Below are 22,081 nucleotides of genomic sequence, written 5' to 3'. Positions count from 1 at the left end.
TCCTCCCCAGGCAGCCTGACAGGACAGCACAGCTAGAAAACACAAGGGCAGAGGCTGCTTGAAGAATCTGTATCCAGCACAGCCTGTCGGGGAGGGGTGGAGGTAGAGGCAGGCAGGGAGGCAGCTTCCAGGCACGCAGGCGGGTGGGCAGGCCTGGGACCTGTGTGGCCATAGACGGGGCTGTGTCCTAGAGCAGAGGAGGGCCACTGGCTGAGCTCCACGAATACTGAGCTCAGACCCCAGCTCTGCCCCTTCCCGGGCTGGTCACTCAGAGGACGCCCTGAGCCCCACTTCCCTACCTGCAACACAGCCAGGATACCCTATGGGGGGCCAGGGAGGGGAGACAATGGCCTGCAGCTCTGCAGGGGCGGAGGTGCCATTTGGCTGAAGCCACTGTCTAGTGGGGAAAACCTGAAACGTTCCCGGTGGTGAGTGAGCTGGCGGCTGGCAGGCAGTGGTCAAGGGGCCATCCAAGCTGGGAAGAGCAGGTGGGACCTGGTCTGGGCCACTGGCCGCCTGAGGTCGCTCACACCCCATTCACACACTAGTTCAATAACTTAAGTTTTTAAACACTATTTTTTTGGCCCCTGGGGGCACAGCAGTGAACAGACAAAACTCTCTCCCTTCAGGGGGTGACATTCCTGTGGGAGCTGAAGGAAAATGTGAGAAGAGCTGTGGGGAGGGGCTGCAGTGTGGACCTGGGCCTGAAGGAGGCAGCGGGGGTGGGGGCTTGTGGACATCTGGGGCAGAGCCTTCAGGCCTCAGGCAGGGAGTAGAGGACAAAATGCAGAGAAGCAGGAGATGTGGCAGGAGGGAGGCCTCAGGGGCTCACCACTGCTGCTTTAATATCTGGGCTTTTATAGAAATAAAGCAGCCTTGATCCTTGGATAGCAGCTAAGGTGGGTGAACTCCAGCGCTGATTGCAGGCCCAGCCTTCTCCCTGTCCCCGACCCATCTCATCGCGGCCAAGAGCAGCTGCAGCCCTGATGGGACTGGTCGCAGCCGTCCAAGCACAGTGGAGATGTGGGATGCACTCCTAGGTCCCCGTTGGTTCTGTCAGTTCTGACCTAGGGAGGAAAGGAGCCAGGGTTATGGGGGGGAGTCTGGTCTGTGATGTGAGCAGACCAGGGCCAGGAGGGTGGCAAGGAGAGGGATGTGGATGGGCCCCGTGGGTCCTCTGCTCTGAGATGCCCTCCCCTCTTAACTCCTCGGGGACCCCTGTCCAGAGTGGGCACCCCTGCCTGAGGGGTGTGTGGACTCTGTGGACGAGCTAGGAGGGAGCATCAGGGCTTTGTGCTGGTTCCATTCGGGGTGCATACCCCAGACAGCAGCTGGGGCTGTGGACCTGGAGCTTCGGCCAGGCTGCCACCCCCTCGGTGACCGCAGTGGCTCCTTGCTGTCGTGTGGGTCAAGGCCAGACCTCCCCAGCATCCTGTACAGCCTTGGGTGATGTGGTGCTCCTTTCCTGCCTGCCCTTACCCCTGCCTATCGCCCCCCACCTTGTTTTACATCCTTCACCCCACTGGCTTGGCTCCCTGCTACCCCCCTGCCACGAATCCCTTTTCAGTCCCATCTTGGTGTCCCCTCCTATTTCTTCCCTTGCCTGGACACCTCCCCTACCCATCCTCAGAGATCCACCTCATTCAGGAAGCCCCCGTGGACTTTGAAGCCCACTGGATCACCTTGGGTCCAGGTGGCCTGTCATGGGAATTGACTCTTGGAGGTGGCAAGCCCTTGGGGACCAGGCATTGAGCTGGATCTGGGGCTTGGCGTGCCCAGGCCTGACATCATGGCTTCCAGGAAAAATGCATAGCTGCTTATGACGGACCCCTGGGCTGTATGTACAAGAGAATTAGGTCAGGCTGAAAATTAGGGCAGAGGTCTGTCTGATCTGAGTGAGTGAGCGGAGAGCCCGACAGGTCTGCCAGCCTGGCTGGGGGAGGAAAGGAATGGAGCACTTTTCCAGAGCCCCATGCTGCAGCAAAGCTGAGAGGCCTAAACCTCCGTCTGGGTTTGAGCCCGGCTGTGGCTGCCAGTGAACTTTCAGGCTGTGAACATTCGTGAGGCTTCTCACATGTGAGGTGGGGAGGACCCTCCTTCCCAGCCGCAGGTCTGGTGAGGGCATGGGGATGGGCAGGGCCTCGGGAAGACGCCCCCCACCTGACTGCATTCTCTTAGGCCCTTTGTCCTGACGGGGGCTCTTCCACGTGACTCTTGGGGGTGCTGGGCTGGAGAAGCCCTGAGAACACCCTGATCCACCTTCTTTCTGCAGCCAAGAACACTGTGGTGAGAGGCCTGGAAAACGTGGAGGCACCTGAGGGCGGTGAGGCGCTGTTCGAGTGCCTCCTGTCCCAGCCGGAGGTGGCCGCCCACACCTGGCTGCTGGATGATGAGCCGGTGCGCACCTCTGAGAACGCCGAGGTGGTTTACTTTGAGAACGGCCTGCGGCACCTGCTGCTGCTCAAAAACCTGCGGCCTCGAGACAGCTGCCGGGTGACCTTCCTGGCGGGGGACGTGGTGACATCTGCGTTCCTCACAGTCCGGGGTTAGAGTTGTGGGGTCGGGAGGGTGGGCTGGGTCCAAGGGCGGAGGGTGGTTCTCTGCGATCCCTCCCACTGATACCCCACTGCAAGAGTGTGGGAGGGTGGGGATGTAGGGGGGCGGTCAGTCGCTGAGACCCCTCCCATGGGATCACCCACTGCAGGGATGCTGGGGGTGGAGCTGGGACCACAGGCTGTGTGTGAGTCTCTCAGACCCATCCTACCAAATACCACACGCTGCAGGGGGCGGGGGTGGGTGGGCTAGGGCCACTGTGTGGGAACTTGGGACTCTTCCACCTCTCCCACCAGATACCGGATACCTCACTGCTTGGGTGCAGGGGGAGGGGCTGAGGCCAGGGATGCAGGAGGCATGAGCCTCTTGGAACCCTCCCACGAGCACGAGATATCACACTGTGGGGTGCGAGGGGAGTGGGATCCTAGGAGGGGGCATAGGTTACTGAGACCCCTCTCACTGGATATTTGGCTGTGGGTAGTAGGCCAGGGCTGGGGCAGCAGGGGGGCGTGGGTCTCAGAGACTCCTCCCACTGGGTACCCAGCTGCTTGGTCAGGGGTGGAGTGCGGGGTTGGAGGGGGAAGCTGGGGCCTCTGGGAAGGGCATCGATTTCTGAGACTTGCCTACAGGAGCACGGGGTGGTAACCTTGGGGACGTTGATCTCTGAGGCCACTCCCACCTGAGGCTGGTGCCCTTCTCTTCTCGGGGGCGACGGGAGGGGGTGGCATGGGTGTCTCCGAGCCCCGCCCCGCCACAGGCCACCCCTTGGCCCCTGAGCTCACACTGCCACCCCGCCCCGCAGGCTGGCGCTTGGAGGTCTTGGAGGCACCCCGGGACGCAGCCGTGCTGGCCGGGGGGCGGGCCAGCTTCAGCTGCACGCTCAGCGAGACAGTGCCGGTGGGTGAGGCGACCTGGTACATAAACGGAGCCTCGGTGCAGCCTGACGACGCAGACTGGACAGTCACCGCCGAAGGCAGCCACCACACCCTGCTGCTGCACCGGGCCCGGCTGCACCACGCCGGCGAGGTCACCTTCGCCGCCCGTGATGCCGTGGCCTCTGCGAGGCTCACTGTGCTGGGTGGGTGGCTTGGGTCTGCCTGCTGCAGCTCGGGTCCAGGGCTCTCGGGGAGACAGGTCGGGGGGCAGGAGGTTTCAGCTTCAGAGGCTGCTGGGGGCTCTCCGTGGCCCCCCACGCTCGGTGGCCTTTGGGCACACAGTCTTCCTGTGACTTAAACGCTCCATCCTCGCCCCTTCAGAAAGGCCGGGCTGTAGGGCACAGCTGCTCACAGGACTGTGAGGGGTGGACCATACTGTGCCCCACCAGCAGACCCCAGGGTGGGCGGGGCTGCGGGTGCTGACTGCCAGCCGCTGCACTGACCTTGTGCCTCCTGCCCGCCCCCGCAGGCCTCCCCGATCCCCCAGAGGACGCCGAGGTGGTGGGGCGCAGTGGCAGCTCCGTGACACTGTCTTGGGTGGCTCCCACGAATGACGGCGGAGGCGGTCTCTGTGGCTATCGGGTAGAGGTGAAGGCAGCGGCCACAGGAGAGTGGCAGCTGTGCCACGAGCTGGTGCCCGGGCCCGAGTGCCTGGTGGATGGCCTGGTCCCCGGGGAGACCTACCGCTTCCGTGTGGCCGCAGTGGGCGCGGCAGGCGCTGGGGAGCCTGTGTACCTGCCCCAGACAGTGAGGCTTGGTGAGTTGCTGCCTTGGTCCTGGTTTATAAGGGTGGGGGTCCAGCCTGGAGACCTCAAGGCCTCTCTAAGCTGGGGGGTCCCTGCCCACGTCCTTACTGATGCACCCCTCCTGTTCCTACTTCTCCCAGCAGAGCCCCAGGAGCCCACGCCTGCACCCCCTGCCCCTGAGAGCCGGCAGGTGGCAGCTGGGGAGGACTTGTGTCTGGAGTGTGAGGTGGCCGAGGCTGGTGAGGTCATCTGGCTGAAGGGAACAGAGCGCATCCAGCCCAGTGGGCGCTTCCAGCTTCTCAGCCGGGGTCGGCAGCAGACGCTGTTGATTCGGGACTTCTCAGCGGAGGACCAGGGCGAGTATCGCTGTGCCCCTGCACGGGACCCTGTCTCTGTGGCGGCTGCTGCCTTCCAGGGTATGTCTTCCAGGGCCCAGCGTGCCCAGTGGAGGGAGGAGCCCTGGGATGTGGAGTGGGCCAGCCCTTTTGCTCACTGGTTCTCTCGGGGAACTGCAGGAGGTCCTCCTGAGGACACTGCCTCACACCAAGAGAGACTGAGGCCCGGGGTGGGGAGATGCACAGATCCCTGTGGCTCAGCCTCCTGTCAGAACCCACATCATTGGCATCTGAGGTCACATCGCTCTCTGAGTGGGATCCTGGCCAATGCAGCCCTTGGTGCCCACTGCTGGTTCCTTAAAGCGTTGGATCCCTACACTCTGAGCCCCCTGCACTCTGAGGTCCCTGCACTCTGAGCCCCCTGCACTCTGAGCTCCCCCTGCACTCTCAGCTCCCCTCCACTGTCAGCTCCCCTGCACTCTGAGCCCCCTGCACTGAGCCCCCTGCACTCTGAGCCCCCTGCACTCTGAGCCCCCTGCACTCTGAGCCCCCTCCACTCTGAGCCCCCTGCACTCTGAGCCCCCTGCACTCTGAGCTCCCTGCACTCTGAGCCCCCTGTACTCTGAGCCCCCTGTACTCTGAGCCCCCTACACTCTGAGCCCCCTCCACTCTGAGCCCCCTGCATTCTGAGCCCCCTACACTCTGAGCCCCCTGCACTCTGAGCCCCCTGCACTCTGAGCTCCCTGCACTCTGAGCCCCCTCCACTCTGAGCCCCCTGCACTCTGAGCCCCCTCCACTCTGAGCCCCCTGCACTCTGAGCCCCCTGCACTCTGAGCCCCCTCCACTCTGAGCCCCCTCCACTCTGAGCTCCCCCTGCACTCTCAGCTCCCCTCCACTGTCAGCTCCCCTGCACTCTGAGCTCCCTGCACTCTGAGCCCCCTCCACTCTGAGCTCCCCTGCACTCTGAGCCCCCTGCACTCTGAGCCCCCTGCACTCTGAGCCCCCTCCACTCTGAGCCCCCTGCACTCTGAGCCCCCTACACTCTCAGCTCCCCTCCACTGTCAGCTCCCCTCCACTCTGAGCCCCCTACACCTGCACTGACCCTGGCCTGGTGTTCCCTGTGGTCATCCCCTCCTGTGCAGGAGGAAGACTGAGGTCTGGGTTGATCAGGGGATGCTGAGGCCTAGAGAGGGCCATTCAGAGCCTCGAAAACCTTGTACGCAGGGTGCATCAGAACTCTTGGGGGCCCAGGCAGGCAGCAGAGGCCTATAAGGGGAACCGTGGTCAGTAGCTAAGGCCGGCCTGGGGTTATGGCTCTGTCCCTGCCTGACTGACCCGTTTCCTGCCCTCCTCAGTGGTGCTGACCCCAGAATCTGGAGATGAGGTCCCCACACAGCCCAGCCTGCCCCCTGAGGCGGCCCAGGAAGGCGACCTGCATCTCCTGTGGGAGGCCCTGGCCCGGAAGCGCCGCATGAGCCGAGAGCCTACGCTGGACTCCATCAGCGAGCTGCCCGAGGAGGACGGACGCCCTCAGCGCCTGCGGCAGGAGGTAGAGCAGGAGGCTCCCGACCTCTCTGAGGACTCTTCCACGGCTGACGAGCTGGCACGCACCGGCGAGGCTGACCTCTCACACACCAGCTCTGACGACGAGTCCCGTGCGGGCACTCCTTCCCTGGTGACCTACCTCAAGAAGGCTGGGAGGGCCAGTGCCTCACCACTGGCCAGCAAGGTGAGTCTCCAGCTTGACCTACAAGGAGAGGCCTGGGTCTCTTAGATCTTTGCCACTCTGTCATTCATCCACACATCATCTCTCCGCTCTTGTCCGTCGGTCCATCCACCATCCGTTTATCCTTTCTTCCATCCACCCACCATCTGCCCATCTGTTGGTCATTCATCTACCCATCCAGCGACCATCCACCTACCCATCCATCCACCTGGCTGTTAAAACTTCTTTTCTGAAGAGCTGGAACCTATCTCTCCTTGGTATTTCTCACAACTCTGTCCTGCTCTGGGGAAAGCAGTTTTAGGGAGGGTGGGCTTGCTTTTTGGAAGCAACAGAAGCCATCAGGCCTTTGGCCTCAGTGAAGGTAGTGCAGTTGACAGCAGGGAGCAGGCAGCAGGCATGCAGGAGCAAGGCGTGGAGCTGGGGCAGGAGACCTGGGCTCTGCTTCCCCCTGCCCTGTGTGTGTCCCTACACGATCCTTTCCCTGTCCCGGGCCTCAGGTGCCCCACCTCATCTGTGCACACAGGTTGAGGCCCCAGCCGCCCCTTCTGGGAAGCCACAAAAGCAGCAGGAGAAGCCAGCTTCAGTACCCCCACCACCAGGAGACCTGAGCGTTGGGGACTTGGGTGACCTATCCGTGGACAAGGCAGCAGTGAAGATCCAGGCTGCTTTCAAGGGTTATAAGGTCCGGAAGGAGATACAGCAGCAGGAGGGGCCTGTGTTCTGCCACACGTTTGGGGACACCGTGGCACAGGTGGGAGATGTCCTGCGTCTGGAGTGTGTAGTGTCCAGCAAGACAGATGTGCATGCCCACTGGCTGAAGGACGGTGTGCAGCTGACTGATGGCCGGCACCACCACATTGACCAGCTTGGGGATGGCACCTGCTCTCTGCTGGTCACTAGCCTGGGCCGGGCCGACGCTGGCCACTACACCTGTCAGGTGAGCAACAAGTTTGGCCGTGTGGCCCACAGTGCCTGTGTGGTGGTCAGTGGGATGGAGAGTGAGACTGAGAGTTCCTCCGGGAGTGAGCTGGATGACAACTTCCGCCGGGCCGCCCGGCGGCTGCACCGCCTGTTCCGCACCAAGGGCCCAGCAGAGGTTTCAGACGAGGAGATCTTCAGCGCTGACAAGGGCAAGGCAGAGCCCGAGGAGCCTGGGGACTGGCAGACATACCGCGAAGATGAACAGTCCATCTGCATCCGCTTCGAGACGCTTGCCGACGCCCGCCGGGCAGCCACCTGCTTCCGGGACATGTTTGGCACGCTGGACAACAGAGTGGACATCAGCCTGTCAGAGCAGGGGCTGCATGGGGTGGAGATGCGCATTGGCAAGGTGGCCCCCACCCCTGCAGCGCCTCCGGAGCCAGTACTGGCCGCAGAGGCAGGTGAGTCTGCAAGCTGCCTGGGTCAGGGGTGGGGGGAGAGGAAGAGCGAAAGCGGCAGCGGTGACCAGGGTCAGCTGAAAACTCAAGGAGGTTTAGCTGAAGGGGCTTTAGCTTCTGGCTGTTCGCACATGCAGCCCACTGAGCTGGGAGGAGCCCTGACTTTGGGGTTAGACAGAGCTCAACTGAAGTCCCCGCTCTGCCTGCTACTGATTAGCCTCTCGGAGCCTCAGAGTTCTGTTCTGTGAAATGGATTCGGGAATACTGACACCCTAGAGTTTAGGGTTATTTTTCCCCCGTGAGGGTTTCAGATATAATCTGTACAAAAGGCGGGGTTCCACATAGTCCAGTGTGAACCCCATTTCCCACTCCAGCAACTAAAGTTAATTAAAAAGTCATTTCACTGTTTACTCGCATCTCCCTAGGAACAGCAAAGGGAGTATCGTTAAAAACCCACAGCATCATTCCTCCTCTTTAATCCTGAGCTACTAGCGTGCTTCCAATCCCAGACAACCAACCTTGGTCTTCCCTTTACTTCCCCTTCTTCCCCATTTCCTGTCTGCTATCTCTCTGGCCTCATGGTAGCTTGGGAACCAGGCTAATGAAGAGAGGGTTCTTCTAGAGCATGGGGAGGAGGGAAGAGCTCAGTTGGCAGAGACAGAATTCTGTTTAGCCGCCCATTCTGTGAGCGCTCATGTGAATGGGTGCTGTGCAGATGACGTACATTGAACTGCTGGCAGCTGGGGCAACTTGGGGGAGCCTGAGGCTAACGTGTCGTATGCCCTGCCCGTCCCTCCCAGCCCCGGTGTTCCTGACCGAGCTACAGAATCAGGAGGTGCTGGATGGGTACCCCGTGAGCTTTTACTGTGTGGTGACAGGCCAGCCCGTGCCCAGTGTGCGCTGGTTCAAGGACGGGAGGGTGCTGGAGGAGAATGACCACTACATGATCAGTGAGGACCAGCAGGGCGGCCACCAGCTCATCATCACAGCTGTGGTGCCAGCAGACATGGGTGTCTACCGCTGCCTGGCTGAGAACAGCGTGGGTGTGTCCTCTACCAAAGCGGAGCTCCGCGTGGACCGTGAGTGCATGCTCGGGTCTGATGGGTCAGGGTGGGATCCTGGCTGGGAGAGGCAGTGCTGGAGACCATTGGCCTCAGGCCAGGCAGGATTTGGGGCTGGAATGTCTGTGGACGATGGAGTGTTCTCTTGGAGCCCCCTTGAGAGGTGGCTGGGCTGGGGAGGAACCTGGAAAGGTTTGGAGGTACCCCATGGGCGCAGTGGGTGGTTAATGGCACTGTGGCACAATAAGAAATATATATTTGGTCTTTGTCCCTGATTCCTGGCGGGCCCTAGACAGCTTCAGCACAAATATATCCATCTGATTTTTGACAAAAATGCAAAAGCAATTAAATGGAGTAAGGATAGAATTTCAGATTCAAGGATGGAATTTCAAATGATGCTGGAGTAATTTGAACACTTGTAGTCAAAAATATGAACTTTGACCTTATGTGAAAATTAGCTCAAAATGGATTAAATACTTAAATGTAAAATATGAAGCTATAAAACTTTTAGAAAAAAGTAGGAGGAGATCCTCAGGACCTAGGGCTAGGAAAAGACTGCTTAGACTTGACCCATAAAAGGAAAAATTGGTAAACTGGACCTCCTCAGAGTTCAAACCTTTTGCTTTGAGAAAGACCAGGTGTTGAGGATGAAAAGCTATGGGTTGGGAGAAAATACCTGCAAATCACATATCTTATAAAGGACTAAAAAATATGTAAAGGAAAGCTCAAAATTAAACAATAAAATTTTTTTAAAAATCCACTTAGAATAGGAGCAAAAGACCTTTCCATACATTTCAAGGGAGAGGACATACAGAAGGCAAATAAGCACACGGAAGATGTGCCTGTTTTTATTTCCACTTCCCTGATGGGATCTCCCGTGCATTGCTGGTGAGAGTGTAAAGTGGTGCAGCCACTCTGAAAAACAGTTTGCAGTTGCTCACAAAACTATGTAGCTACTGTATGATCTAACAATTGCCTTTTTTGGTATTTGTCCCAGAGAAATAAAAACTCAAATTCATAATAAAACCTGTGCCCAAATACTCATAGCAACTTTATTCCCAATAGCCAAAAACTGGTAATGACCCAACTGTCAAACTGTGGTATGGCTATTCTATGGAATACTACTTGGCAAGGAAAAGGAACAAATTATTAACATGTGCAACAATTATGATAAAATTTCATTTTATTGCATAAAGTTAAACAAACACACATATACTCAGTGGACTTCATGTGAAACTTGTGAAATCTGAACAAGATCGAGGGGTCATAGCAATGTCACCTTTTATAGCTATGAGACAAGTTAACATCGCTGGAAACTGGGTGAAGAGTAAATGGGATCTCTGTATTATCTCTTAGAACAGCATGAGAATCTATAATTCTGTCAACAAAAAGGAAAATAAAACTATTAAATATAACAAGTCTAGTATCTTAAATAAGACGAGATTTTCTATAATTACCTAAGTAGTTCCATTTCCAAGCTCTTTATTTTGCTATGTAGGTCTAGATTTCTATCTCGTAACACTTTCTTTCTGCCTGAAGGACATCTTTTAGCAATTTCTGTAGTGTGGGTATATCTGAAAAATGTCTTTATTTTGCTTTTCTTGAGGATATTTTTGCTAGGACAATTTTTTCTTTCCATACTTTAAAGATGTTTCTCCACCATCTATTAGCTTGCATTCTTTCCAATGAGAAATATGATGTCGTTCTTATCTTTGTTTCTCTGTACATAACTTATCTTTTCTATTGGGATTTAAAAGTTTTTAGATATTTGCACACCATAACATTCACCATTTAAAAATGTATAGTTCCGTGGTTTTTAATATATTCACAAGGTTATGCTACCATCTAACTCCGGAACATTTTCATCATCCCAGAAAGAAACCCCACACCTATTGACGGTCACTCCCCATTCCCCCTCCCCCAGCCCCTGGCAACCACTAATCTGTTTTCTGTCTGTGTGGGTTTGCCTATTCTGAATTTTCCATGTAAATGGAATTATACAATATGTGACTTTTTTATGTCTGGTTTTTTTGTTTGTTTGTTTGTTTTTTTGCGGTACGCGGGCCTCTCACTGTTGCGGCCTCTCCCGTTGCGGAGCACAGGCTCCGGACACGCAGGCTCAGCGGCCATGGCTCATGGGCCTAGCTGCTCCGCGGCATGTGGGATCTTCCCGGACCTGGGCACGAACCTGTGTCCCCTGCATCAGCAGGCGGACTCTCAACCACTGCGCCACCAGGGAAGCCCTACTGAGCTTGTTTCCAACGTCTATCCATGTAATAAATATCAGTGCTCCATTCCTTTTTATGGCTGAAAAATATTTCACTGTATATGGATGATTTATCCATTCATTGGATGATGTTTATCCATTGGTTTATGGCTACTGTGAATAATGCTGCTATGAACATTCATGTGCAAGTTTTTGTGTGGACATACGTTTTCATTTCTCTTGGATCTATACCTAGGAGTGGAATTGCTGGGTCAGGTGGTAAACTCTATGTTTAACTTTTAGAAGAACTGACAAACTCTTTTACACAGAGGCTGCACCATTTTACATTTCTGCCAGCAGTGTACAAAGGTTCCAATTTCCCTACATCTTTGCCAGCACTTGTTTTTGTTCATCTTTTCAATTATAGCCGTCCTAATGGATGTGAAGTGGTATCTCATTGTGGTTTTGATTTGCGTTTCCCTACTGACTAATGATATTGAGCATCTTTTCATGTGCTTATTGGCCATTTGTGTATCTTTTATTGGAGAAATCCTTTGTCCATTTTAAAATTAGATTCTTTGTTTTTTAAATTTTGAGTTGTAAGAGTTTTTTGTATATTCTGGGTACTATCGATAGATCCTTAGCAGGTATATGATTTTCTTTTTCTTTTTTTTTTTTGTAATAGATCTTTATTGGAGTACAGTTGCTTCACAATACTGTGTTAGTTTATGATTTACTACAAAGTGAATCAGCCACATGCATACATATATCCCCATAACCCCTCCCTCTTGAGTCTCCCTCCCACCCTCCCTATCCCACCTCTCTAGGTCATTGCAAAGCACCGAGCTGATCTCCCAGCAGCTATGCTGCTGCTTCCCACTAGCTATCTATTTTACATTCGGTAGTGTACATATGTCGATGCTACTCTCACTTTGCCCCAGCTTCCCGTGCCCCACTCCGTGTCCTCAAGTCCATTCTCTATGTCTACATCTTTATTCCTGTCCTGCCACTAGGTTCATCAGTACCATTATTTTCTTTTTTAGATTCCATATATGTGTTAGCATACGGTATTTGTTTTTCTCTCTCTGACTTACTTCACTCTGTAAGACAGACTCTAGGTCCATCCACCTCACTGCAAATAATTCAATTTCGTTTCTTTTTATGGCTGAGTAATATTCCATTGTATATATGTGCCACATCTTCTTTATCCATTCATCTGTCGATGGGCATTTAGGTTGTTTCCATGTCCTGGCTATTGTAAATAGTGCTGCAATGAACATTGGGGTGCATGTGTCTTTTTGAATTATGGTTTTGTCAGGGTATATGCCCAGTAGTGGGATTGCTGGGTCATACAGTAGCTCTATTTTTAGTTTTTTAAGGAACCTCCCTACTGTTCTCCATAGTGGCTGTACCAATCTACATTCCCACCAACAGTGCAGGAGGGTTCCTTTTTCACCACACCCTTTCCAGCATTTATTGTTTCTAGACTTTTTGGTAATGGCCATTCTGACTGGTGTGAGGTGATACCTCATTGTATTTTTGATTTGCATTTCTCTAATAATTAGTGATGTTGAGCATCTTTTCATGTGCCTCTTGGCCATCTGTATGTCTTCTTTGGTGAAATGTCTATTTAAGTCTTCCACCCATTTTTTAATTGAATTATTTGGTTTTTTGATATTGAGCTCCATGAGCTGTTTGTATATTTTGGAGATTAATCCTTTGTCCATTGTTTCATTTGCAAATACTTTCTCCCATTCTGAGGGTTGTCTTCTCATCTTGTTTATGGTTTCCTTTGCTGTGCAAAAGCTTTTAAGTTTAATTAGGTCCCATTTGTTTATTTTTGTTTTTATTTCCATTACTCTAGGTGGGTCAAAAAAGATCTTGCTGTGGTTTATGTCAGAGAGTGTTTTCCCTATGTTTTCCTCTAAGAGTTTTATAGTGTCTGGTCTTACATTTAGGTCTTTAATCCATTTTGAGTTTATTTTTGTGTATGGTGTTAGGGAGTGTTCTAATTTCATTCTTTTACATGTAGCTGTCCAGTTTTCCCAGCACCACTTATTGAAGAGGCTGTCTTTTCTCATTGTATGTTCTTGCCTCCTTTATCGTAAATTAGGTGATCATATGTGTGTGGGTTTATCTCTGGGCTTTCTCTCCTGTACCATTGATCTATATTTCGGTTTTTGTGCCAGTATGATACTGCCTTGATTACTGTAGCTTTGTGGTATAGTTTGAAGTCAGGGACCCTGATTCCTCCAGCTCTGTTTTTCTTTCTCAATATTGCTTTGGCTATTCGGGATCTTTTGTGTTTCCATACGAATTGTAAAATTTTTTATTCTTATTCTATGAAGAATGCTATTGGTAGGTAGTTTGATAGGGATTGCATTGAATCTGTAGATTGCTTTGGGTAGTATTTTGACAATAGTGACAAATTTTGACAATATTGATTCTTCCAATCCAAGAACATGGTATATTTCTCCACCTGTTTATGTCATCTTTGATTTCTTTCATCAGTGTTTTATAGTTTTCTGAGAACAAGTCTTTTTCCTCCTTAGGTAGGTTTATTCCTAGGTATTTTATTCTTTTTGTTGTGATGGTAAGTGGGATTGTTTCCTTAATTTCTCTTTCTGATTTTTTGTTGTTATTGTATAGGAGTGCCAGAGATTTCTGTGCATTAATTTTGTATCCTGCTACTTTACCAAATTTATTGATTAGTTCTAGTAGTTTTCTGGTGGCAGCTTTAGGATTCTCTATGTATAATATCATGCCATCTGCAGTGACAATTTTACTTTTTCTTTTCCAATCTGTATTCCTTTTATTTCTTTTTCTTCTCTGATTGCTGTGGCTAGGACTTCCAAAACTATGTTGAATATGAGTGGCGAGAGTGGACATCCTTGTCTTGTTCCTGATCTTAGTGGAAATGCTTTCAGTTTTTCACCATTGAGTATAATGTTTGCTGTGGGTTTGTCTTATATGGCCTTTATTATGTTGAAGTAGGTTCCCTCTATGCCCATTTTCTGGAGAGTTTTTATTATAAATAGGTGTGGGATTTTGTCAAAAGCTTTTTCTGCATCTATTGAGATGATCATATGGTATTTATTCCTTAATTTGTTAATATGGTGTATCACATTGATTTGCGTATATTGAAGAATCCTTGAATTCCTGGGATATATCCCACTTGATAATGGTGTATGATCCTTTTAATATGTTGTTGGATGCTGTTTGCTAGTATTTTTTCAGGATTTTTGCATCTATGTTCATCAGTGATACTGGTCTATAATTTTCTTTTTTTGTGATATCTTTTTCTGGTTTTGGTATCAGGGTGATGGTGGCTTTGTACAATGAATTTGGGAGTGTTCCTCCTTCTGCAATTTTTTGGAAGAGTTTGAGAAGGATCAGTGTTAGCTCCTCTCTAAATGTATGATAGAATTCGCCTGTGAAGCCATCTGGTCCTGGGCTTTTGTTTGTCGGAAGATTTTTAATCACAGTTTCAATTTCATTACTTGTGATAGGTCTGTTTATATTTTCTAATTCTTCCTGGTTCAGTCGTGGAAAATTGTACCTTTCCAAGAATTTGTCCATTTCTTCTTGGTTGTCCATTTTATTGGCATATAGTTGTTTGTAATAGTCTCCTATAATCCTTTGTATTTCTGCGGTGTCAGTTGTGATTTCTCTTTTTTCATTTCTAATTTTATTGATTTGTGTCCTCTCCCTTTTTTTCTTGATGAGTCTGGCTAAGGGTTTATCAATTTTGTTTATCTTCTCAAAGAACCAGCTTTTAGTTTTATTGATCTTTGCTATTGTTTTCTTCATTTCTATTTCATTTATTTCTGCTCTGATCTTTGTGATTTCTTTCCTTCTACTGACTTTGGGTTTTCTTTGTTCTTCCTTCTCTAGTTGCTTTAGGTTAGGGTTAGATTGTTTATTCGAGATTTTTCTTGTTTCTTGAGGTGAGATTGAATTGCCATAAACTTCCCTCTTAGAACTGCTTTTGCTGTGTCCCATAGGTTTTGGGTGGTTGTATTTGTGTTGCCATTTGTTTCTATGTATTTTTTAATTTCTTCTTTGATTTCTTCAGTGATCTCTTGGTTATTTAGTAGTGCACTGTTTAGCCTCCATGTATTTGTGGTTTTTACAATTTTTTCCTGTAATTGATTTTCAATCTCATAGCGTTGTGGTCAGAAAAGATGCTTGATATGATTTCAATTTTCTTAAATTTTCCAAGGCTTGATTTGTGACCCAAGATGTGATCTATCCTGGAGAATGTTCCATGTGCCCTTGAGAAGAAAGTGTATTCTGCAACTTTTGGGTAGAATGTTCTATAAATATCAATTAAATCTATCTGGTCTGCTGTGTCAGTTAAAGCTTGTGTTTCCTTATTTATTTTCTGTTTGGATGATCTGTCTATTGGTGTAAGTGAGGTGTTAAAGTCCCCTACTAAAACTGTGTTACTGTCGATTTCCCCTTTCATGGTTGTTAGTATTTGCCTTACATATGGAGGTGCTCCTATGTTGGGTGCATAAACATTTACAATTGTTATATCATCTTCTTGGATTGATCCCTTGATCATTATGTAGTGTCCTTCCTTATCTCTTATAACGGTCTTTATTTTAAAGTCTATTTTATCTGATATGAGTATTGCTACTCCAGTTTTCTTTTGATTTACATTTGCATGGAATATCTATTTTGATCCCTTCACTTTCAGTCTGTATGTGTCCCTAGGTCTGAAGTGGGTCTCTTATAGACAGCATATATATGGGTCTTGTTTTTGTATCTGTTCAGCCAGTCTGTGTCTTTTGGTTGGGGCATATAATCCATTTACATTCAAGGTTATTATCCATATGTATGTTCCTATTACCATTTTCTTAGTTGTTTTGGGTTTGTTTTTGTGGGTCTTTTTCTTCTCTTGTGTTTCCTGCCTAGAGAAGTTTCTTTAGCTTTTGTTGTAAAGCTGATTTGGTGGTGCTGAATTCTTTTAGCTTTTGCTTGTCTGAAAAGCTTTTGATTTCTCTGTTGAATCTGAATGAGATCCTTGATGGGTAGAGTAATCTTGGTTGTAGGTTTTTCTCTTTCATCACTTTAAGTATATCCTGCCACTGCCTTCTGGCCTGTAGGGTTTCTGCTGAAAAATCTGCTGTTAACCTTATGGGGATTCCTTTGTATGTTATTTTTTGTTTTTCCCTTTTAATATTTTTTCTTTGAATTTAATTTTTAGTTTGATTAATATATGTCTTGGTGTGTTTCTCCTAGAGTTTATCCTGTATGGGACTCTCTGTGCTTCCTGGACTTGGGTGACTATTTCCTTTCCCATGTTAGGGTAGTTTTCCACTATAATCTCTTCAAATATTTTCTCAGACTCCTTCTTTTTCTCTTCTTCTTCTGGGACCCCTATAATGCGAATGTTGGTGTGTTTAGTGTTGTCCCAGAGATCTCTGAGATTGTCTTCAATTCTTTTCATTCTTTTTTCTTTATTCTGCTCCTCGACAGTTATTTCCACCATTCTGTCATCCAGCTCACTTATTCGTTCTTCTGCCTCAGTTATTCTGTTATTGATTGCTTCTAGTGTATTTCTCATTTCAGTTATTTTGTTGTTCATCTGTTTGTTTGTTCTTTAGTTCTTGTAGATCTTTGTTAAACATTTCTTGTATTTTCTCAATCCGTGGCTCCATTCTATTTCCAAGATCCTGGATCATCTTTACTATCATTACTCTGAATTCTTTTTCAGGTAGATTCCCTATTTCCTCTTCATTTATTTGGTCTTGGAGGTTTTTACCTTGCCCCTTCATCCATGACATATTTTTCTTGCTATCTCTTTTTTTTTTTTTTTTTTATGAGTGGGATTGTGTTCCTGTCTTACTGGTTTTTTGGCCTCAGGCTTCCAACACTGAAGTCTGTAGGCTGTTGGGTAGAGCTGGGTCTTGTTGCTGAGAGGAGGACCTCCGGGAGACCTCACTCTGATGCATATTTCCTGGGGTCTGAGTTCCTCTGTTAGTCCAGTGGTTCGGACTCAGACCTCCCACCACAGGAGCTTCAGCCCAACCCCCATCTTGTGAATCCAAGATCCCGCAAGCCACACAGGACAGCAAAAAAAAAAAAAAAAAAAAAAAGAACAATAATAAAGTAAAAAATAAAATTAGATTAGGAAACTAACAGATATGTTAGAAAAAATATAAAAATAAAAATATAGATAAAACAATAACTGGAAGGTAAAACAGAATCACAGTAGTAAAAAAGAGGAGGAGAAAAAATAAAAGGTGGAAAAGGCCTTGGCTATGGAGGGCAGGGCCTAAGCAGGGTCGAGGTTTAGGCAGTGGGTGGGGCCTATGCCTAGGACCCAGAAGGCTGGAAAAGGCCCTGAGGGTTGTGGGGTGTGGGGCTTAGGCTCAACAGAACAGAAGGGGCCCAGGCATATCTCCCACCTCTGGTCTCAGAGGGTGGGGGATCCCACCTTGGAGCCCAGCAGGCTTCCTTGGTTTGAGTGGGTGGGGCAAATGCCCTCTGCTCCTTTCCTGCTCCTCTAGTCCCAGAGGGCCCCTCCCACCTTCCTCTCCTGATCTCCCAGGCCTCCCTCCTACATCCCCAGGACCAACCTGGCCTGGAGGGGACCTCTGAGGGCGTAGGACCTGGCCCGAGAGCTGGGCAGACTTCCCCAGCCGATTGGGCAGGGGAAACGCTGGGCCCGCTCCCCTCTGATCCAAGCCCCCACGGGTCCCTTCAGGCATGGGAACCCCTCCCTCCCCTCTCAGCCACCCCTCACGGGCACTGGCCCTGTCCAGCCTCCACTTCTCCTCCCCCTCAGTCCCCTCATGTCCTGCCAGTTTGCTTGGGGGTTCTTCCTGTCTCCTTGGGCATCGGGGTCCCCCACCAGCATCCAGCACGTGCCCTAGTTTTCTCAGATATATGATTTTCAAATCTTTTCTCCCATTCTGTGGGTTGTCTTGTCACTTTCTTGATTGTTCTTTGATGCACAAAAGTTTTAAATTTTGATGGAGTATAGTTTATCTACTTTTTCTTTGGTTTCTTGTGCTTTACTTGTCACGTCTAAGAAACCACTGTCTAATCCAAAGTTATAAAGATTTACACTTATGCTTTCTTCTCTCATATTTAGTTAGATCTTTGGTACATTTTGAGTTCATATTTGTATATGGTATGAGGTAAGGGCCCCAATTCATTTTTTTCCTGTGGAAATCCAGTTGTCCCGCCACTATTTGTTGAAAAGACTATTTTCCCTCATAAAATTGTCTTGGAACTCTTGTCAGAAACGAATTTCTATTAAATGTGTAGGTTTATTTCTGACTCGCAATTCTATTCCATTCATCCAGATGTCTGTCATTATGCCATTACCACACTGTTTTGAATATTGTAGCCGTGTATAATACTGTTTTGAAATTTTTAACTGTGAGTCTGCCAACTTGGTTCTTCTTCAAGATTTTTTGACCATCCTGAGTCTCTTGCATTTTCTTATGAATTTTAGGATCAGCTTGTCAATTTCTGCAACCATGATCTCTGGATACTTTTTAAGATTTTTTTTTGTCATTGGTTTTGAGTAATTTGATTATAGTCTTTGGTGCAATTGTCTTTATTTATGTTCCTTGTGCAGTTAATTGAGCTTCTTGGATTTTGGGTTAATAGTTTTCATTAAGTTTGAAATTTGGGGGAGGCATTATTTCTTCAAATATTTTTTCTTTCCCCCTTCATTTGGGAGCTTAAGTTACAAATCATCGAGCCACTTGAAGTTGTACTATAGCTTACTAATAATCCTTTTCCATTTTTATTAATAAAATTCTTCTTTCTCTATGCATTTCATTTTTCATAGTTTCTATTGCTATGTTTTTATGGTCACTGTTCTTTTGTAGTATCTAATCTGCTATCAATCCCATCCATTGTATTGTTTATCTCTAGAAGTTCTACTTGAGTCTTTTTTATGTGTTCTATATCTCATCTTAACTTTTCAAACACATGGAATACAGTTCTAATACCTGTGCTCATGTCCTTATCTCCCAGTTCTAATATCTGTGTCAAATCTGACTTGGTTTTGACAATTGATTATTCTACACATCATAGGTTGTGTGTTTCCTGCCTCCTTGCATGTCGGACAGTCTGGGCTGAATGCCTGATAGTGTGAATTTAACCCTGTTGGGAGCTGGATATTTTGGTTTCTGCAGGTCTTCTTGAGCAACACAGCGTGTTACTTGGAAGCAGCTCGATCCTTTTGGGTCTGGCTTGTGTGATTTGTTATGTGGGGCCAAGGCAGTGCTCAGTCCAAAGCTGATCATCTTCGTCTGCTGAAGTGAGAGTGTTCCTGAGTACTCAACCTGATGCCCTGTGCATTAAGAAAGTTTCTAATCTGACTGCAAACAGACATTATTCCAGCCCTTGTGCTCCTCTGGTGCTACTTCCTCTAGTCCTTTCAGATGGCTCTTTCCTGTGTGCATGTGCCAGTCAGTGCTCTGTGGCATCCTCGAGGGAGGGGGCCCTCTCTCTGTGCAGCTTTCTCTTCTCTGGTTTTCTGTTCCATGGGCACAGGCTGCCTTTGTCTCTCAGAACATCAGCTCTGTCTCCTCAACTCAGGGTCTGCCTGGCTCTGCCTCAGTTTCCTTTTCCCGTAAACTTAAGTCAGGAAGCTGGGGCAATTATAGGGCTCACCATTGTTTCCTGTCTCTAATACATCACTGTCCTTCATTCATCTTAACCATTCTGATGATTCTGTACCCAATTCCAATGTGTGGGCTTTTTTCTTTCCCACAAAAAGAAATTCTCTGAGACACCAGCCAAGTGTCCTACAGTTCAACTCAATTCTGACACCATCCACCTGGAAATAGCATCAGATCCCATAGGTTAAGGGCTCAGTCCCACAAGGCTGCCTCCCCCACCACTTCAGATATCAACTGCAAGTCCAGGTTGTCACCTGTGCTTCTGGCCTACATGCTATAAATTAGAGGTTCCAATGACCCCCTTCCTTGGGTTTTAATAATTTGCTAAAGTGGCTCACAGAACTCAGAGAAACATTTCACTTACTAGATCAGTGCTTTATTATAAAAGGGTAAAACTCAGGAGCAGCCAGGTGGAAGAGACGTATAGGCAAGGCGCGTGGGAAGGGGCAGGGCCAAGCATGCCACTTTCCCCCAGTGTCCATGTGTTTACCAGCCGGGAAGCTCTCCGAACCCTATCCTTTTGGGTTTTTATGGAGACGTCATTACACAGGCACAACTGATTAAATCATTGACCACTGGTGATTAGAAAAAAATATTTTATTGGAGTATAGTTGCTTTACAGTGTTGTGTTAGTTTCTGCTGTACAGCAAAGTGAATCAGCTATACATATACACATATCCACTCTTTTTTGGGTTTCCTTCCCATTTAGGTCACCGCAGAGCATTGAGTAGAGTTCCCTGTGCTGTGCAGTAGGTTCTCCTTAGTTATCTATTTTACATATAGTATCAGTAGTGTGTATATGTCAATCCCAATCTCCCAATTCATCCCACCCTCCCTTTCCCCCTTGGTATCCATAGGTTTGCTCTCTACGTCTGTGTCTCTATTTTGGCTTTGTAAATAAGATCATCTATACAGTTTTTTCAGATTCCACATATATGCGTTATATACGATATTTGTTTTTCTCTTTCTGGCTTACTTCACTCTGTATGACAGTCTCTAGGTCCATCCACGTCTCTACAAATGACTCAATTTCGTTCCTGTTTATGGCCGAGTAATATTCCATTGTATATATGTACCACATCTTCTTTATCCACTCCTCTGTTCATGGACATTTAGGTTGTCTCCATGTCCTGGCTATTGTAAATAGTACTGCAATGAACATTGGGGTGCATGTGTCTTTTTGAATTATGGTTTTCTCAGGGTATATGCCCAGTAGTGGGATTGCTGGGTCACATGATAGTTCTATTTTTAGTTTTTTAAGGAACCTCCATACTGTTCTCCATAGTGGCTGTATCAATTTACATTCCCACCAAAAGTGTAGGAGGGTTCCCTTTTCTCCACACCCTCTCCAGCATTTATTGTTTGTGGATTTTGTGATGCAGGCCATTCTGACAGGTATGAGGTGAAAACTACCTCATTGTAGTTTTGATTTGCATTTCTCAATGATTAGTGATGTTGAGCATCTATTCATGTGCCTCTTGGCCATCTGTATGTCTTCTTTGGTGAAATGTCTATTTAGGTCTTCTGCCCATTTTTTGATTGGGTTGTTTGTTTTTTTGATATTGAGCTGCATGAGCTGTTTGTATATTTGGGGGATTAATCCTTTGTCAGTTGCTTCGTTTGCAAATATTTTCTCCCTTTCTGAGTGTTGTCTTTTCGTCTTGTTTATGGTTTCCTTTGCTGTGCAAAAGCTTTGAAGTTTCATTAGGTCCCATTTGTTTATTTTTGTTTTTATTTTCATTACTCTAGGAGGTGGGTCAAAAAAGATCTTGCTGTGATTTATGTCAAAGAGTGTTCTGCCTGTGTTTTCCTCTAAGAGTCTTATAGTGTCTGGCCTTACATTTAGATCTTTAATTCATTTTTAATTTATTTTTGTGTATGGTGTTAGGGAGTGTTCTAATTTCACTCTTTTACATGTAGCTGCCCAGTTTTCCCAGCACCATTTATTGAAGAGGCTGTCTTTGCTCCATTGTATATTCTGGCCTCCTTTGTCATAGATTAGTTGACCATAGGTGCATGAGTTTATCTCTGGGCTTTCTCTCCTGTACCATTGATCTATATTTCTGTGTTTGCACTAGTACCATACTGTCTTGACTACCGTAGCCCTGTAGTATAGTCTGAAGTCAGGGAGCCCGATTCCTCCAGCTCCGTTTTTTTTCTTTTCTCAAGATTGCTTTTGCTCTTCAAGGTCTTTTGTGTTTCCATACAAGTTGTAAAATTTTTTGTTCTACTGTGAAAAATGCCATTGATAATTTGATAAGGATTGCATTGAACCTGTAGATTGCTTTGTGTAGTATAGTTATTTTGACAATATTGATTCTTCCGGTCTGAGAACATGGTACATCTCTCCATCTGTTTGTGTCGTCTTTGATTTCTTTATCAGCATCTTATAGTTTTTGGTGTACAGGTCTTTTGCCTCCTTAGGTAGGTTTATTCCTAGGATTGAACTCAATCTCCAGCCCCTCTCCCCTCCCTGGATGTCAGGGGGT

At 48.1% G+C, this 22,081-nt stretch overlaps 1 protein-coding gene across 30 annotated transcripts in view; it reads left to right on the top strand.

The window, feature by feature from the left end:
• OBSCN (obscurin, cytoskeletal calmodulin and titin-interacting RhoGEF) overlaps nt 1-22,081 on the top strand; it is a 166,236-nt gene that overhangs the window by 102,775 nt on the left and 41,380 nt on the right. For 29 of the 30 annotated variants that reach the window (XM_067732459.1, XM_067732482.1, XM_067732470.1 and 26 more), the window contains 7 exons: nt 2,273-2,545; nt 3,356-3,631; nt 3,958-4,245; nt 4,375-4,650; nt 5,925-6,298; nt 6,819-7,677; nt 8,475-8,753. In XM_067732459.1, the coding sequence (XP_067588560.1) occupies nt 2,273-2,545; nt 3,356-3,631; nt 3,958-4,245; nt 4,375-4,650; nt 5,925-6,298; nt 6,819-7,677; nt 8,475-8,753 (2,625 nt within the window). The remainder of the gene's footprint in view (nt 1-2,272; nt 2,546-3,355; nt 3,632-3,957; nt 4,246-4,374; nt 4,651-5,924; nt 6,299-6,818; nt 7,678-8,474; nt 8,754-22,081) is intronic. The other variant, XM_067732458.1, reaches the window with a different exon arrangement.

Source organism: Pseudorca crassidens, chromosome 3, assembly GCF_039906515.1.
Source record: "Pseudorca crassidens isolate mPseCra1 chromosome 3, mPseCra1.hap1, whole genome shotgun sequence".
In the NCBI taxonomy this organism is placed as follows: Eukaryota; Metazoa; Chordata; class Mammalia; order Artiodactyla; family Delphinidae; genus Pseudorca; species Pseudorca crassidens.
This window is presented reverse-complemented; position numbering and strand designations above follow the sequence as displayed.